This window comes from Crocodylus porosus, unplaced genomic scaffold (genome assembly GCF_001723895.1).
Source record: "Crocodylus porosus isolate Cpor-Errol unplaced genomic scaffold, CroPor_comp1, whole genome shotgun sequence".
NCBI classification, from domain to species: Eukaryota; Metazoa; Chordata; order Crocodylia; family Crocodylidae; genus Crocodylus; species Crocodylus porosus.
In genome coordinates, this window is record NW_017728886.1 from 101,501,486 (window position 1) to 101,519,057 (window position 17,572).

At 44.5% G+C, this 17,572-nt stretch overlaps 1 protein-coding gene across 2 annotated transcripts in view; it reads left to right on the forward strand.

Annotated features, from left to right (window-relative positions):
* STX17 (syntaxin 17) overlaps positions 1-17,572 on the forward strand; it is a 69,224-nt gene that overhangs the window by 19,071 nt on the left and 32,581 nt on the right. For both annotated transcript variants that reach the window (XM_019539855.1, XM_019539845.1), the window contains exon 4: positions 8,726-8,791. In XM_019539855.1, coding sequence (XP_019395400.1) covers positions 8,726-8,791 — 66 coding nt within the window. The remainder of the gene's footprint in view (positions 1-8,725; positions 8,792-17,572) is intronic.

Genomic DNA, 17,572 nt, shown 5'->3' on the forward strand with positions numbered 1-17,572 from the left:
TTGTGGCCAGCACTAGGTCCAACAAGGCGTCCCCCCTGGTGGGGCTGTGCACCTCCTGGGTTAGATGGAGGTCCTGCATTCTGGCCAAGAACCTATGTGAGCGGCACGTGTAGGGGAGCAATGGAGTCAGGCAATTACCCCTTAAGGCTATAGGTGCCCTGCAGCGGCACAGTTAAGAGAGGCCCTGTCAGGAGCCTGGGAGTAGTGATTCCCAGTGAGGTGCCTGGGAGTAGGGTAGCTGAGATCGGTAGGGTGTTAGGGACCCCCACTGGCAATTCAGCAGGACTGGGGCTCATGCTAAGGCCCATGGGCAATCCTCCCTTTTAATCCTATTAGTACATAAAGGCATGGTAGGAAAGACAGAAGGCAAGGCACCCTAGAGGTAGAGCGGGGCTTGGTTGTAGAGCTACCGGGGGGGGTCATGGCTGAGACCCCAACGTGCTACGGTATTTTTCTCTATATAAGGATATTCTTTTTTTGTTGTAGAGAGAAACCTATGCTTTAATTATTTTTGGATTTAATTTAGCTAATAAGTTTAGTTAGTCCAAATTAAGAAAGTTATGAATTAACCAGATGTTCTCCCTAAACAAGTACTTTGCAAGGACTACTTGAAGCAGAATTTTTGTGTTATCTGAATGATAACTATCAAACATGAAAACACATCAGTCACATGAAATGATTTACTAGACTTGTTTAAAATACCCAAATTACTTTGATTAAGCAGGGGATTAGTCAACTTATCATTTTATTACATCTTAATAAAAATAAACAAGTTGGAATGTAAAATACTTTGACTATATCCTTCCCTTCCTTAGTACCTGGCTTTCAGTTTTCAGTTTACAGATGATAAAATATCATATACCTGAGGTCAGGGGCAGATCCAGGATTTTCCACAGGGAAGTGTGAGAACAGCATCCCACTCTACAGAAGCCGATGAAACCCTTGCTCCCAGCCTTCTCTGCCACACCGGTGCAAGAGACCAGGTTTCAGGGACCTCTGGGGAGTTTTTAAAGTCCTAAAGCAGGTGAAAATACTCCGTACCACTTCCTGCTCAGAGGCGCTCCCTCCCCCCCCCGCAAATCTCCTGCCTGTCCCCTGTTGCATTCTCCATGGTTGGGAACAGGGAAGTTTCAGAGTCATCGGGGCTGAGTGGGGGCTGGGCTTAGCTGGGAAGGCAACAGAAACAACAGGGTGACTGTAGTTCCCCCCCCACCCTGTCTAGAAGGGGAAACTCCAATCCCCAGCTGAGCCCAGCTGCTGTGCAGCAGGCAGGAATGGCTCTGGTTCTCCACCCTTGGGACAGCACGGAAAGGCAGGAGGGGAACAAAGAAGTGGGGAAGGGGCATTTCTTTGGGAAGGAAGGGGAAGGGAGAGAGTATTTTTCACCTGCTTTAGGAATTTTAAAAAGTCCCCAGTAGGATTGCACTGATACATAGGTCCCATATTGGATCGGCACCAATACAAGGAAAATTGACAGTATCAGCAGTCAGCTTTTTTTGACTGATGTGGCTGATAAATGTCCCATGTATGCACGCAGCTGCAGTGCAGCATGCAGGTAGCCAGGTGCACAGCCCAGCAGAGTGGAGAGCAGTTGGGTACAGCTGGTGAGTCTGAGGGAAGGGTGTGGGGGGCGCAGAACGAGACCCCAGTGGTAAGGGAGGGAGTGGGACTGGGGCTGGGACTGTGGCTAGAGAAGGGGCAGGTGCTGCCCAGCCAGAGCATGGGACGGAGCCATGAGCAGCTCGTTTGGGGGTCACGGGGAGGGGGTGGTGGCTCCCACCACTGCACTCACCCCAGGAGGGTATGAGGGGCATGAACTCCTAGATTTGTGCATGGGGTGAGCTGCTGCTGTGGGCTGGGGACAGTGCTGGGCCCAGTGGGTGGGTTGGGCCAGGGGTGTGCTTGGGGAGGGCGACGGCACAGCTGGGAGGGGGGTTGGGGAACTACAGCAAATTTTGGGGTGGCTGAAGCCCCCTCCCCCCAGTAGTCCTCCCAGCACTGCTGCCATCCACCCTGAGCTCAGCCTGGCTTGGCCCCCTCTCCCAGTGCTGCTCCAGCCCCAGCCCACAGTGGCAGCCTGGCCTCACCCCACACACAGATCTGGGGGCACATGCCCCCCATGCCCTCCCGGGGTGTGTACAGTGGCAGGAGCCACCTCTCCCTTGCCCCCCTGGATGAGTCTCTCATGGATCTGTCCCGTGCTCCATCCTGTGCTCCACCCTGCCCTGGCTGTGCAGCCCCTGGTCCTGATCCAGCCCCACTCCCTCCCTTCACTACAGGGACCTTGGTCTGCCCCTCCATGCCCCTTCCTTCCCCCCCTTGCCACTTCCCCCATGACAGACTTACTAACCGAATCTGTATATCGGCCAATATGGTTCGTTAAATATTGGCCATTGGTATTAGCCCAAAAAATCTGTCAGTGCACCCCTAGTCCCCAGAGGCTTCTACAGTGCAGTCCAATTCAAAATGGGAGTAGAGCCACTTCACTGTACCCTCTCTGGATCTGTCTCTGCCTGAGGTTGTATCTGTGTGTATGGACACAGGTAACATGTAACCGCATCTACATGTTACACTTCAGGCACAATTAACCAGTTAATCACACCTTAAGTGGATACCTGGTCACACATGTAATCAACTAATATGTGATAAAAAGAGGAATAAGCTAAAGTTATTCCCCAAGATATGTGTAATAACTTTATAGATGCTTCCTATCATGCCATTAATTGAATATGTGACCAGAGGGGCCCCTGTGGCTGGGAGCTCTGAGCTTATGCTAGCTTCCAGTCCCACGTGGCTGGAAGCCCCATCAGCTGTCAGGACTCCCAGCCATGTGGATGTGCCATGTACCCCTTATAGCTGGGAGACTGCAGCTGAAGCATTGAGCATCCCCATGGCTGAAAGCCCACATCAGCTGAAATCTCACAGCTGCAGGGACACCTTCTGTGCCTGGGAGCCCTGTCAGCTGAGGAGGCTCTCAGCCACAGGAGTTTCTGTATGCCTGTGCAGGAGGAGTTTCTACATGCCCAGGTTCCCTCTGCACCAGCAGAGCTAACGCTAACACTAATTTGGAATCTCACAGTCACACTTCCTGCCATGTATGTGTGGCATAGCAGGAAGTGTGATAGGATCTGATGCATGATCCATACAATCACACCTTTACCTTCATATGTAGAGAAGCCCTTAAACCAGTTTAAACTGAAGGAAGACAGACATACAAGTTTGTTAAACCAGTTTGAAATCACCTGGAATGGTTCAGAAGTGTACCCAGAAAATTAAGTACACTTTTGAACTGGTTCACTGTGAAACATGTCAGTGTTGCATACAGACCCCAAGTGTTCTGTGACGGGTCTGCTCAGTATTCCAGGCATCCCACACTATGTAGCTCCTCCCTGCTTTCTCCCCACACTCTCCCCTTCCCAATGCTGTAACTGACCACTCTGGTACCACCTCTGTGGCCTGGGCTTGGGTGGGTGGCAACAGCACAGTGCCAGCTGAGCTGTCCCCGAACTACGAGGTGCTCATGTTGCTGCCGCTGGGTGTCCTGGTAATGAAATATATTTACATTAATTCTTATGGGAAAATTGTTTTCGCTTAGCGCTCTTCAGCTTAATGCTTGGTTTTTCGGGAACCAATTAAGAGCACTAAGCAGGGGTTGCCTGTATTTGTTATAAATGAGTTCCATTGAACTGCTTGTTCAATAAAAGCTATCTCTCTAACAATGAGGTGTGACCTTCCTACTCAACCACAGCCCTTTATGACCGTTATGGGTGAGGGCCAGGACACCAGTGTTATGGCAGCATCACTTACTCCTTCCCTGGACTCATAAATGTCATGTACCAGGTCCTTGGTATCTGGTAGAGCACAGCCTTGGGAATGTGGTCCCCTATATTAGTCCAGGGAAGGCTAGGAGTAGTCGTAGGCAGCCCATGGGGCATGCAGGGACCTTGCAGTTGGATGCTACCATCTCCAGGGCCATTAGGATTGTGGAGTACTAGCAAAGCAAGCTAACACTAAATATCCTTCCCTTCCCTAGTGGCACTAAATATCCTTCCCTTCCCTAGTGCTAGCAAAGCAAAGTGTCAGTAACTATCCCATCTGACTCATCTGTCCTCAGGGGAATTTAAAGTGGGACATGCCATGTTCTTTCTTGTGGGGATGGACAATGGGGACCACGCTGGAGACTTCTCCTGGGCCATTAAGAGGCATGGGGGTTCTAAGGTGGTCCCAGAGAAGACTTTTCCTCAGTAAAGTCTGTTATTTCTTTCTTCTGTGGCATGTAGCTCTTGGACACACAGGGCATGTAGTGCAGCTTGAGGAGGCACCTTGTCAAGTGCCAGAGTCACAGAGCTTTGAGTTGCTATGCTGTGGCATTCCAGCTGGCAGACATACTCTAGCAGTATGGCAAGCATGGCCAAGTAGAAGATTCTCTGCTGTTAGAAAGTGAAAGGTAAGAAGATGGCAGGTGTCCGTGGTCTGTTCCTACTGGGAAGACAATGCCTGTGAAACTAACTGGCCCTCCTGAGGTTGAACTGACCAGACCTGCAATGGCTTAAACCAGGGGCGGGCAATTATTTTGGGCAGAGAGTTGCTTACTGAGTTTTGGCAAGCCATCGAGGGCTGCGTGACAGACAGCCAGGGACAGATAAATATTAATTTTATCAATTTTTAGGGGCCCCGCAGGCCAGATAGAATGGCCTGACAGGCCACATCTGGCCCACAAGCTGCATTTTGCCCACCCCTGGCCTAAACAGAAGCCTAAACTTGCCCATAAACTCCGTTGTTACCATTTGGCTGTCTTCAGAAACCCCTGGGAGTTGCGGTCAAGTGGCATGCTGAAATGTCTAGCTCTGGAGTCAATTGCTGCTCATTATGAAAGGGGTTTAGTTGGGAGGGACCTGAACCTTTGTACAGTCTTGACATGGTTTGTATAATGTCTGTTCAAACCCATTAATATGCTTAAGCATTGACTCTTCTGTTTATGAAAAGATTTATTGTGCTTTGAAACATATTCTGGATTTTTTACTGAAGATAAGTAGATACTTTACGAGTTGATAGGAGTTCAGATACCTCCAAATTAGAAATCGAGTTACGTTTTTATAGTTCGTCAGAATACTGATCCATTGAATGAAATGTCTCTCTAATCTTTAAAATGTTATGTATATATCATCTTGAAAATTAATTTTTTAGTCAAAATTATAGCACAAACTGGTTTTTGTAAGCTGTCAGCACCTAGCAATTAAACTGTTTTCTGTTAAATGCTTCATATAGAATTACCTTTTAAACATGTAAACCTAATATGCATAAATAATAATTTTGTAGAATTTAGTCTTATTTATTTTGTCAACTAATTTTAAGCAAAAATCACTTATTATGCCAAATTGCTTAGAGTAGCAACATTATTTACATATGATGAAACAAATATCTCTGACTTCATTTCATGAATGTTGATTTAAATTTTAGATTCAAGAAAGAGTTCCAGACAATTAATCTACCCTAATCACTTGTTTAAAGATCATATGAAATCAGTGTATAATGAAATGTATACTTGAGGCCACCTTTTAGAATAAGTGTCTACCATAAATGCACTTTCAAAGCTTTACTTCTCAAAGATTATGATAATCTTTTGAGTTCTCTTTTCTGGGACGCTATGTTATGAGCTTGTTAAAGACCAGGAAGCACTTCCCAAAGAATTAGTACTCTATAGTCTTTTTTCCTTTTTAGGTTTTCTTTAAAGTTTAAGTTTTCTAAAAGATACTGTTTGCATACGATGCCCTTTTACATCAACATGCAAGTTTTATCAGTATTTAATTTTAAAAACTTATACATTTCTTAGTCTCAGTAACACCAACAAAGCTTTTGTGATGTCGCTGGGAAAAATTGAGTGTGACACGTCTGCATGGCACAGTGTGGTGCTGTGAAGAAATACTGGAGCTAGCTTAGGTGGTGGAAGCAGTGTAGTGCAGCACTGCACATAGGCCAATTAGAATGAAAAGAAGGGTTACTTTACCCTGATGGAGCTCCAAGCTCACATTACTGCTCTAGTGCTAATACCTAAGGTAGCTCCTACTCTCCTAGCTTGGGTATCTCTGTATGGTACTGCATTGTGCCATGAAGATGCACCCACTCTAGCGATGTGTTGAGAGAGATGCTTTTGTGGCAATGGCACAGGATAGAGAATTAGATACAAATTCTCATTCAGATTTAGATTTCTTGTAAGATACTGAGCTAGGCTTTTGTGGTAGAATTTTTAGATCAGGGAGGAGCTACACAGTGTGGGATGCTTGGAGGACTGAGTAGACCTGTCACAGAACACTTGGTGTCTGTGTGTAGCACCGACATGTGGGCACAAGTAGCCTACTGCATGCTGCAGAAGGAATCTGGGGGAATTTCAGCACACCCTCTGGAGGGTGAGTGCACTTGGAGGGCAGATCCAGAATATGGTTATCCAAGTAGAATTTTTAGAAGTGCGTGGGTCAGGACAAATAGGAGGCATGAGAGTATTAAGGGTCAAAATGGGTTATTAGTAATGGAGTTTATTAGTGACAGGGATGATGGTCACATCCTCCACATGTGGTTTAGGAGTCCAGGAATAAAGACTATTTTGAAGGAGCTTGAAGGATAATCTGGAAGGGGTGTGAGGAGGCATCGTGGTTCTGGGAAGATTAGCCACTGGGTCTTTTCAAAGCATTTTTGTGGAGCATCACTGGCATTTGACAAATCATGATGTCAGCATAGTAGCCCTTGGGTTGAACAGAACAGAGTAGTGCACCCTAAAAATTCTTTAAAAAGAAATTATAAAGAACAACAGATGCTTTCTGAGTGATTCAGGCAAACTTGTAAATTTGGGAACTTTTTTAATGGTATAATACACATTGGAGTGATGGTCCTGTATCACTTTCTTAGAGTCAATTGAAAACAGATTGTTTGTTTATTTGAGAAGATACTGTATAGATCAGCTTTGTCATTGTTTCTGTAATGGTTGGAGCTAAATGATTTTGAATTATGGTTCAGTTCCTTATCTCATTGTTAAAATATGATGGCATTAATATTTTGGCACAAGTTAAGCAGGTATTACTAATATTCATTTTTGTTTTTTTAAAAAAGCTTTCTAACTTTATACAGTGGACTTCTAACCTACCCTTTTTTCCTAGTATTACCCAAAATCCTAACATGAAGGAACCATATTCTCTGAAAATGAAAAATAATTCCAAATCCCTTATAGGTAGGAGTGGAAAAACAGAATCTGTTTACACTGCAGAGCAATACACCCAAGCAGGGATACCTCTGAGCAACAGGAGACTTGAGTCTTGAGAGCAACTACTAGGGATGCTCTTGGAGCGGCCTTACTATCATATTTCTAGAGCAGCAATTCTCAAGCAGGGTGCCAGGACACCCAGGGGTGCCACATGATCCTTTAAAGGGTGCCAAAAGGTTTAAGGAAATCATCACTGATTCATCGGATAAGTTCAGGCCTAGGCTCAGTCCTTGCCTTCCCATTCCCCTGGCCCCAGGGTCTGGCTTCTATGCAAGGAGGTAAGCCCTATAATAAATTAGTTTTTGAACTGGGGGCTTTCCAGTTCACAAAAGTTATATTCAGGGTACTCCTCCATAAAAGGTGAAGAACCACTGTTCTAGAGTTTGCAAGGGGGAATAGGTGGGCTGGGCATGCTTAGGAGCATCCCTTCTGAGACACACTATCACTTAGTGTATATGTATGCCACGTCTTGGAATTCTGTAAGCAGTGCTGGTCTTCACAATTTAAAAACATGTTAATAAATATATAAAGGGGTGATTGAGAAAAGATGTAGTAAGAAACTGAAATAATTACATTTTACGCAAAAGGGCAACTGTCGTTTTCTTAATGTTTTTGCTAGGTGTTTTTGCCATCACTTAAATTATTAAAGACAATGTTAATATGCAATCTAACGTTTTCTCTTGTTTGTTTTAATGTATTCCTTGATTGTTTCAGAGCATATACTGAAGTTTGTATTGTGTCCTGGTAAAAGGCGTTTTAGTTGAGAGATTTACTTTTGGGATCCAATCATCTCTGGTATCTTTTTATGAACTAACAGTAACTGGGATTGATTGTTGAACTTGATGAAAAGCTTTAAATGTGATGCTTTTTTTAATCCAAGGTTTTCTTATTTGAATAATTGCCATGGCCCAAATTCTATATAAAGTGCTGCACAGATGGATCCCCCTGAATTTAGTGGGATTTCATGCACTTGAGGAGTGCATATGATTCTCTTTGCACGATGAGGTCCTGTGTGTGTTTAAAGTATTACATGGGGGAACTGTTTCTTGAAGGGAAAACAATTCTCTTTATAAGTACAGTAGTATCTGGTAGCTCATTTTCTCATATTGGACAGTATCTTCAATATCTTTCCTACCTTTGTTGCTATCTGTTATCTGTTATCCATTAGTGTCATTGTTCCAGAGCTTCTTAAATTGATCTTTTGCTTTGTAGTAATAGTAAGTGTCTGCTTAATTTTAGGTTAAGTGGAAATATTTTGGGCCAAATTGATCCTGCATGTTGCTCCATTTATTTAGTCTTGTACTAGGAATGAGTGTGGTCCACTTATAGCAATAATGCCTTTAAAATAGAAAAAAAACTTTGGAAGTTTAGAGTGGTTATTTAGTGTTGAAATTTCTTTTCTTTGCATAGCCAACCTACAGTAAAGGAAATGTTGCGGACCATTTTATTTTTCTCTTGTTTATTGTTTAGTATCAGCGATGCAAACTATGGGACAGATTACATGAAGAGCACATCAATGCAGGACGTACTGTTCAGGTAAGAATGCTACAGAAGCTGCATGAATTTAATGGAGCTAAATAATTTATCTGTTGCTCACTGAGATGGGGGATTTTGATAGGGGTTGGTATGTGACAGGTATCTGTCATTTTAAAATAGGGGGTGTCCCAGGTAGGGATGTGAATAGTTAAGCAATTAATCATTTAACTGATAAGCCCAATGATAACTGGTTATAACTTACTGGTTATCATTTAGTGTGGGTGCAATCTGGCAGGGAAAGGGTGAGAGGGAAGCCACGCAGGAACCAGAAGGCAGCATGGGAGGGAGGAGTGAGGAGGAGGAGAAGTAGGCTCGATGGACCTTGATGCTGATGTTTGCAGCTTCCCTGCCACTTGCCATGAGCAGCCTGGTAGGGCTGTGTGATGCTTCGGTTGCTGATTTGATTTGGCCTGATTCGGTGGCTGAATCTCTGAATCCAAATCGAATCAAGAGACTCTTTAATCAGATATAGATACAGCTTTAAGTGTTTTTTTTTCTACGTACCTCAAGGTACCAGGAGGCTTGTGAATGCTGAGATGCTGGGGTGGATAGAGTATCCCACAGGGGGGTCCCCAGCACTCTAAGCAGTGGACCTGGAACTGGATCAGAAGTACTTCTGGTCCACTTCTGGGTTTGCCGCTGAGCACGCGAGGGACCCTCGCACTCCTGTGGGATGCTTTATCCACTGCAGCATCACAGCATTCATGAGGCATGCCTGGTACCTCGAGGTATGTAGAAAAAACATTTAAAGCTGTGTGTATGGCTGAATCTCTGATTCTCCAAATCAGCATCGAATTTTCAGGTTCAGACGAATCGAATTGGGACAGCGATCCAAATCAACTAATTGAATCACTGTCCCTGATTCGGGCTAAATCTGAATAGAATATGGCCTGTTTCACACACCTCTACAGCCTGGGCTCCAGGCAGGCCCCTGCTGCTCACAGCAGGGAGGCTGCAAGAGGCTGCACCAAGGTCAATGGAGTCTAGCTATTAATTACTAGCCCCCTTTTTCCCTGCTCTCTCCCACCAGCTGTTCTGTCCACAAAGAAAGCAGCTCAGCTTCCTCTCTGGGGAGTGTGGAAGTCAGAGGCCACAAGCGGCAAGGGGCCCAATCCTGAAAATTAAAAATTGAAAAAGATGTCCCCAAGTGGGCCAGGCCAGGGGTTGCCATACAGATTAATAGTTTAACCATTGCAATTACAAGTTAAATTGATATTTTTTAAATCGATGTTTACATCCCTAGCCCCAAAACATGGCTTCAGAAGCAAGTGTTGTCACTGCTTTGACTCCTTGTAACTTCAGAAAGAGCAACTCTGTTCAGCTATATGGTTTATTGGTCATAAACCTAGTCAAGGCATGTACAAAGTAAATTATATGCTGTGTACCGTGTTGAATCCCAGCAACAGAAGGAGTTGGTGACACTGAGAGCCAACAGCCACACAGGCTAGCAGGAGAGTTTGAGTGGAATTGGTTTTGGGGAGAAGAGAAAGAAACCTTGATTGCTTTAGGGTGAGGGTTTGAGCTTTGTGAAATTGGATCTTGTTGCCATATTACAGTGCTGTATGGGGGCAGTGAGCTATGAAGAGTTGCTGAGTCGTTAATGCACATTAATAGGGAGCTGGGTTATCATAGGCCAGCCAGAGTCCTAGTAATGTAAAGAATAAGTGACACCACTGACATTACTTTCCGTTACTGTTTGTGTGTGCTCCTCTGTGGACTTGGTTCAGGTGGGGTTCTGACCTCCAGTTCTTCCTCCGAGGTTCTGGTCTTTGCAGGGAGCGTTGCCTTCATGTCTCTTCTAGTGAGCAAGTGGGGGAAGTACACCTGGTATGAGAGGTACTTGTTGGTGTATTCTCTCAGGAAAAATATAAAAGTCACTGAAAAAGCAAGTGATTAGACTGAGCTGTATCTCTGAACAAAAGGTCTTCATTGATATAGAGTACAAAAAGACCTCCAAGTTTGTGAAAGAGATTTAGCCAATGAAGAGTGCAAGGAAAGAGGAAGAAGCAGAACTGGATGCTCAGGACTGTGGAAGCCAGCAGTTGGTCACCTTTGGCAACAGACAGTGCTCCATCTCCCAGCTGTGATTGTTGAGAAGTACAGATGCAAAGGCTTGGCACCTTAGAGGCTCTTCCACCTTAGAGGCTGGGAGGAGGAAAGTCACTACTCCCAAGTGGAAGCGAAGGGATGTGGCAGCTGGCTATTCCCTTCTGTAGGGGATAGAGCAGGGGTATGAAATTATTTGGGCTAGAGGGCGACTCAAATTTTGGCCCTCCAAAATTAACTTTAAGCGAGCTGTTGCTGGGGGTGTGGGGGGTGTGCAGTTAATCCTATTTGACCCTGGGCCTGTTTGTCCTGCACCTGCTGTTGAGGATACCAGACAGAGTGGGTAGGCAGGATCTCCATGGAGACTAGCTTGGGACCCCTGTGAGTAGGGTGCACTCAGCTGGGCAGATGGGATGGGGCATTGAGCAGGCAGGGAGTGGCGTCAGGGAGTGGGATGGGAGGGCAGGGACAGCTTTGTGGGTTCTGGGCACAGCAGAGCCGTGATCTGCTCCCCGTATGTCCCTGCGATGAGCACCAAATTCGTGGGAAGGGATGTATAGGAAATTAATCATGTCTCTGCCCTGGGCTCCAGCCCTGTTCCATCACCACCGTGTGATCCTGGCCAGGGCCTGGGCCCGCCTGCCCATCCCAGTTCTGGATGCCACTCCCCATCTTCCTGTGGCCCCATCCCCTCTGGCCATGTGCACTCTGCCCATGGGGGTTCCAGGTCAGTCTCCATGGAGACCTCACCTGCTCCGCCCAGTACTCCTGGCTGTGGGTGTGGAGCAGATGGGCTAGGGTGCCCAGGCAGTGGGGTTGGGGCTGGCAGGGATGGTGGAGACACTGGCAGTGGCAGCCAGACAGAGGGAGCTGCTGCCACAGGGGCTACCAGGAAGCTGAGTCCAGCCACTGAGCTGTCCCTGCCCCGCTGGATGCCTGGGGAACAACAGGATCAGCTGCACACACCATGGCCTGGGCTGCCCCTTGTATCTGGGTCAGGCATGGCTGAGTGGACCTGCCACGGGGCTGGATAGAATTCCTTGGCAGGCTGGATCTGGCTCGCAGGCTGTATTTTGTCCGCCTCTGGGACAGAGGCATCCATCTGCCGACCTGACCCATTGTCTCCAGAGTTCTGTTGCTTCTAGGCATCAGAATCCAAGATATTATGGAAAGGTTGTCAAGGTTCATCTGGTCTCTGACTACTACCCTATCCATGTAGGCACTAAAGACACTGCCAGCTGTGAGCTTGAGCAATTCAAAAGTGACTACAAAGCTTTGCGTGCAAAGGTGAAAGGGACAGGTTCATCAGCCTTTCCAGTCAAGAGGCAGATCCAGGGATGGGTGTGTGGAGTTAGGTTGCACCTCCCTTTGGCTGTGTGGCAGGCACAGTGTGCTCTCTGAACTCATTGACTTGCTGATGCAGCTCATGCCCTGAAACTCAGGGGATAAACTTGTAGTTCACACTGAGTGTCTTTTGGTGTGTTGGTCTGGACTAAATGGTATCATTGGGCCAAGCTGTGCCTGAGGCTGGCAGGGAGAGGGCTCACTTTCAAATATGGCTACCTAAATTCCCAGATTATTAATGTGAATGTTCAAATCTAATTTTAGATATATAAATTCCCATTTTGTTTGTGTATATGCCAAATAACCTATTGCACGTTATGAACCACTGGCTTAGATAACTAGACTGCAGGCTCAGGTGATGTTAATAGGACTTAAGGACCAGACAATCATAAAGTCATTGCAGGACTGCTGGCAAACCTCTTTGAGAATTTGTCCTACTCAGGAGAGGTCCTAAAAGACTGGAAGAGGGCCAGTGTTGTGCCCAACTTCAAGAAGGGGAGGAGAGAACCTGAGGAACTACAGGCTGATCAGCCTGACCCTTAATCCCAGGAAAAATCCTCAATAAATTTCCCAAGGAGTCCATATGCAATAAGCTAGTAGAAGGCAAAATTCTGAATGACAGCCAGCATGGTTTTGTCGTGGGTAGGTCATATCTGACTAACCTCATCTTCTACGACCAGGTTACTCACTGCCTGGATAAGGGAAATGAGGTCAGTGTCATTTACTTGGACTTCAGGTAGGCCTTTGACTTGGTATCCTGTGATGCTCTCAAGGTAAAACTAGGGGACTATCGGCTCACCAATTCAACTGTCAGATGGGTGGGAAACTGGCTGTGGGGTCATACCCAGAGAGTACTAATAGACAGACCTGTGTCAGCCTCGCAGAAGGTAGCCAGTCGGGTCCCTCAGGGTTTGGTACTTGCACCAGTACTTTTCAATATCTTCATCAATGATCTAGATGTGGGGGTGAAAAGCACACTGGGCAAGTTCGACAATGACACTAAGTTCTGGGGAAGTGCGGCCATGTGTCAGGGTAGGTTGGTGATCCAGGCAGACCTAGACAGATTAGTTAGATGGGAGACCAGAACCAGATGCTGTTCAACACTGAGAAGTGTAAAGTGCCCCATCAGGGGAGGAAAAATCTGCAACAAACCTACAGGCTTGATGGTGCTACGTTAGCTAGCACCATGTCCGAAAGGGACTTGAGGGTCATAATTGACCATAAAATGAACATGAGCCACCAGTGTGATGCTACAGTTAGCAGAGCAAACAATATGCTGGCATGCATCAACTGATACATCTCAAGCAAAACTAAGGAAGTTATTCTCCTGTTCTCCTTGGCATTGGTGAGGCTGCAGCTGGAGTCCTGCATCCAGTTCTGGGTGCCACACTTCAAGAAGGATGTGGGGAATCTTGAGAGAGTCCATAGAAGAGCCACTTGTATGATTAGAGGTCTGAAGAGCAAGCCATATGAGGAAAGGCTGACAGATATGGGACTGTTCAGCCTAGAAAAGAGAAGAATTTGTGGGGATTTGGTGTCAGCTTATAAATATATCAGGGGAGAGAATGAGGGGCTAGGTGAACAACTATTCACCCAAGCACCTCAGGGGAAAACCAGGAGCAATGGTCATAAACGCCTAGAAGAAGGTTTCAGACTGGGAAAAACTTCTTTGCAGTTCATATGACCAGACTCTGGAATAGACTCCCAGTGTGGGTGGTACAGGCATCTACCCTGAAGATCTTCAAAAGGAGACTGGACGCACACCTTGCTGGGTTTATTTGACCCCAACAGTCTTTCCTGCCCAGAGCAGGGGGGCTGGACCTGATGATCTCATGAGGTCCCTTCCAGTCCTAAACTTCTGTGAATCTGTGACTGTCATGATGGAAAAAATGATACACAGTAAAGTATATGTGAAAGATCACAGTCTATGATACTACTGCTAATACAGACCCCAAGAAAATTTACTGGTAGAGAAAAACAGTCAGAACTTATTTTAATTCACTATTCTGATACTACAAACATATCTGTTATAATGGATTATGGTTCCTCATGGGAAATAAAACCAGACTCAAACCCAGAAAATATCAGAAATAAAGATTAATCCCAAATGCACAATGGCATTGAACGAAGTTTAAAATTCTGTGGGTTTGATATTGGAGACTATGGCTGAGTTTGGTTGATTTGCTCAGGGATGGAAAGCATTAGTGTATCTGTAGTGTAGGTGTGTGAAGCCTTGTTTGTACAAACAATGAATTTGCATCATTATGCTTTTCTATATCTAAAAAAAGATAATTTAGGCTCAAGTCTTTGTATGCCTCCAAATTTTCTTCCCAAGATAGTTGCAAAATGAGACCCTATGTTAGAACAGCAATATTGTTCCACATTCAGTGCTAATATTTAATGTTAGGGCTAAGCAGAAGGGGTACCATTTTCATTTAAAGTGATCTCAATATTCTGATTTATTTTAAATGTAATTCTTTTATGCTGCCACATCTCAATGCAGAAAGAGTAAGTTATGCATTATGCAGAATATATATTGATATCAAGTCTGCAGAGTAAGTATTGGGTCCATACAAGCACAGAGTAGACTAGATCTTTGTTTTAACTAAATAGTTAGGAGTCTAGAGCACTTGATAATAAATTATATGACTTATAGAATGTGTTTGCTGTAAGCTGTTTAAATGTTTACCAACGGACTTGTATTCTGTTTGTTTGCAAAGAAATAAGATTAATTATTTTGATACCAAATGTTCTCTGCAGCACACACTGCTCTCAGAATTAGATGTTGTAAAAATACATTAGGAATCCCTAAGTCAATATTGACCCAAGGCATCCGCCACAGGTTTTAGACAAATATATGCACAGCCACTCTACATTTAATCCATGTGCACATAATTAGGCATTTTTCTGAATTTTAAATTTACACAGAATAATTGCTTTAGTTAGATTTTTGATGGCCAAAAATAAAATAAAGGTATAGAAGAGTATAAAGGCATACCTCATATTCCTGGTAAACTAGATGTTATATAAGAAAACTTTAAAAAATAAATGGTCAGGGACAAACTGAAGAATTTGGTAAATGTTATTTTGCAAAAAATTATGCCATTCCTTTCAATGTGATCAGTTTCCAAAGCATTTATATATTTTGTCCTTCTAACATACTGTGTGCATTCCAAATGGTACTAGATACAGCATAAATGTCTTGCTATGTTTTTGTTGAGGATTTTGCTGAGATGTTTTGAACTCAACAGCTTTCTAACACATTTCAAGCTTTAAGGAGACTCCAAGGGAACAATATAACACCATGATGTTATGGCAACAGACAAATGAAGGTGCTACTTGAGCCACCAGCAGTAATATTTTTGAAGTCATGGATTACAGACAAGATTGCAGAGGACTGATGAAATCTAGCTTAGTGCCCAGTTTTGAGAAGAGGGAAATGAATACCTGGTAAATTACCGATTAGTCAGCCTGTCTTCAGTTTGGGAGGTTACTAAAGAATATTATACAAATATAAGTTACTACCATTAGTGGGGGAAAAGAAACAACCAAATACTGAATAAGGGATAACTGGCCGGGCAGGCAGTAACAAGTTGGATCTGGGGATGATGGTGGATCACAAACTCAACACAAGCAGGTAATGTTATGCTGTTGAGAGAAGAGGGAAAAGAAAGGTATATTACAAATACAGTTTGTAAGACAGGAGGTGATCTTGCCATCCTACTTGGTGCCTTTTAGGCCTCGACTGGAGTATTGTGTCTAATTCTAGGCATTGTATTTTAAGAAGGACATAGAGAAACTGGAAAAGATCCAGATATGAGTGATGAGGCAAAGATTGGAATACAAGTTATACAAGGACAGGTTGAAAGAACTGTTAAGTGTTATTTTGCATTTTGGTGTCGCAGTCATATATACAGTTTTGTCCTTGACGGCAAAACCTGCCCGATGTTCATGATGTTCTTGCTTATTTTTTCCATGCCAGAAGAAGTGTAATGTATCTTGTACAGAGAGCTTGGAAGTCTGATTCAGAGCAACCAGTTCTACTGATATTTTTCTAACTCTTAGTCAATGATGGTCTAAATCAGGGTGCAGCAACATTTTGGAACTGGGGGCCTCTTTAATAGAACTTGACTCTAAGTGTTGACTGCTTCCAACCCAGCCAGAGTTGGAGCCATACCTAGGCCATAAGTTGCTGACCCCAGTCTAAATTATTTGGCACATCAGTGCTGATTGTCCTCATGTTTGAATGGGAAAGCTTGAAAATAGATTATAGTCCAAGTAATAAAAAATGGGGCAAGAAATTCTTAGCCCAGTTTTTCTCAGGTCATCTTAAATTTAAAGTAAACAAGATTAAGTCTTTCAAACATTTGAAAGACTGCCATAAAGAGGAGGAGAACAAGTGTTCTACTTGGTAATAGATGGCAAGGTATGAAGAAATGGATTTAAACTGCAGCGGAGCAGATGTAAATGAAATGTCAAGAAAAATATCCTCATGGTCAGAAGAGTAAAAGTGGAAAAAACGGCCCAGGGAAGTTGTGGAATCTTTTTCTCAGAGATTTTTCAGTCAGAGATTGAGTAGGCATCTGTCTAAAACATCAGTGCTCAAGGTTTTGGCTCTGTGGGCTAAATGAGTGGTATGTATCCACTCATTTAGCCCACAAGCTGGATTGAGCTTCATCCACAAGGTTTGGGCCTTGGGGAGCCTGATACCTTCTCCTTCCTTCCTTGTGCTCTGGGATCGGGCCTCAGGGACCTGGTGCTCTTCTTTCTTGGCATCCCCCATTGGAATTGAGCCCTGGGGCCCAGCAGTACAGTTGCCCAGCCATGTATGCTGTGGGCATGCCTACACATTTATTAATGCGCCATAATTATGGTGCATAAAATTTAGTACCTATAATCACAGGTACTAACTTAATATGCCATAATTGGTATTACTGTGCATTTGTGCTACCACATGATTTTTAAGTGATGCTAATGCACAGTAGACTACTTCTATTGCGCACTAGCATGGTTTTTTTGTGTTGCATTAACATGCAGTAGAATTGCACTGTTATAACATCTCATGTAGATGTGCCTTATGATTGGGTGCCTGATCCAGTGCAGAGGGCCTGGGGCTCCCCAGTGCTCCAGGAATGTGGTATTAGGGGAGTAGTGCCACCATTCCCTCCACCACCAAATTTTCAGGCCCATGGACTGGGGCTGAACACCTCTGGTTTAGGTTAATTTAAGAACAGAGCATTTTGTAGTGGGGGAGAAGATAGATGTTGGAGTAGAGGATCCTTGAGGTCCTTTCCAAACCTAAGTTTAGGTGACTGCACCTTAGTTGGAGGGAAAAAAAAATTAGAGGTACCACGAAGTATGTAAGATGGTGAATAAAAATGAAAAAAAAAA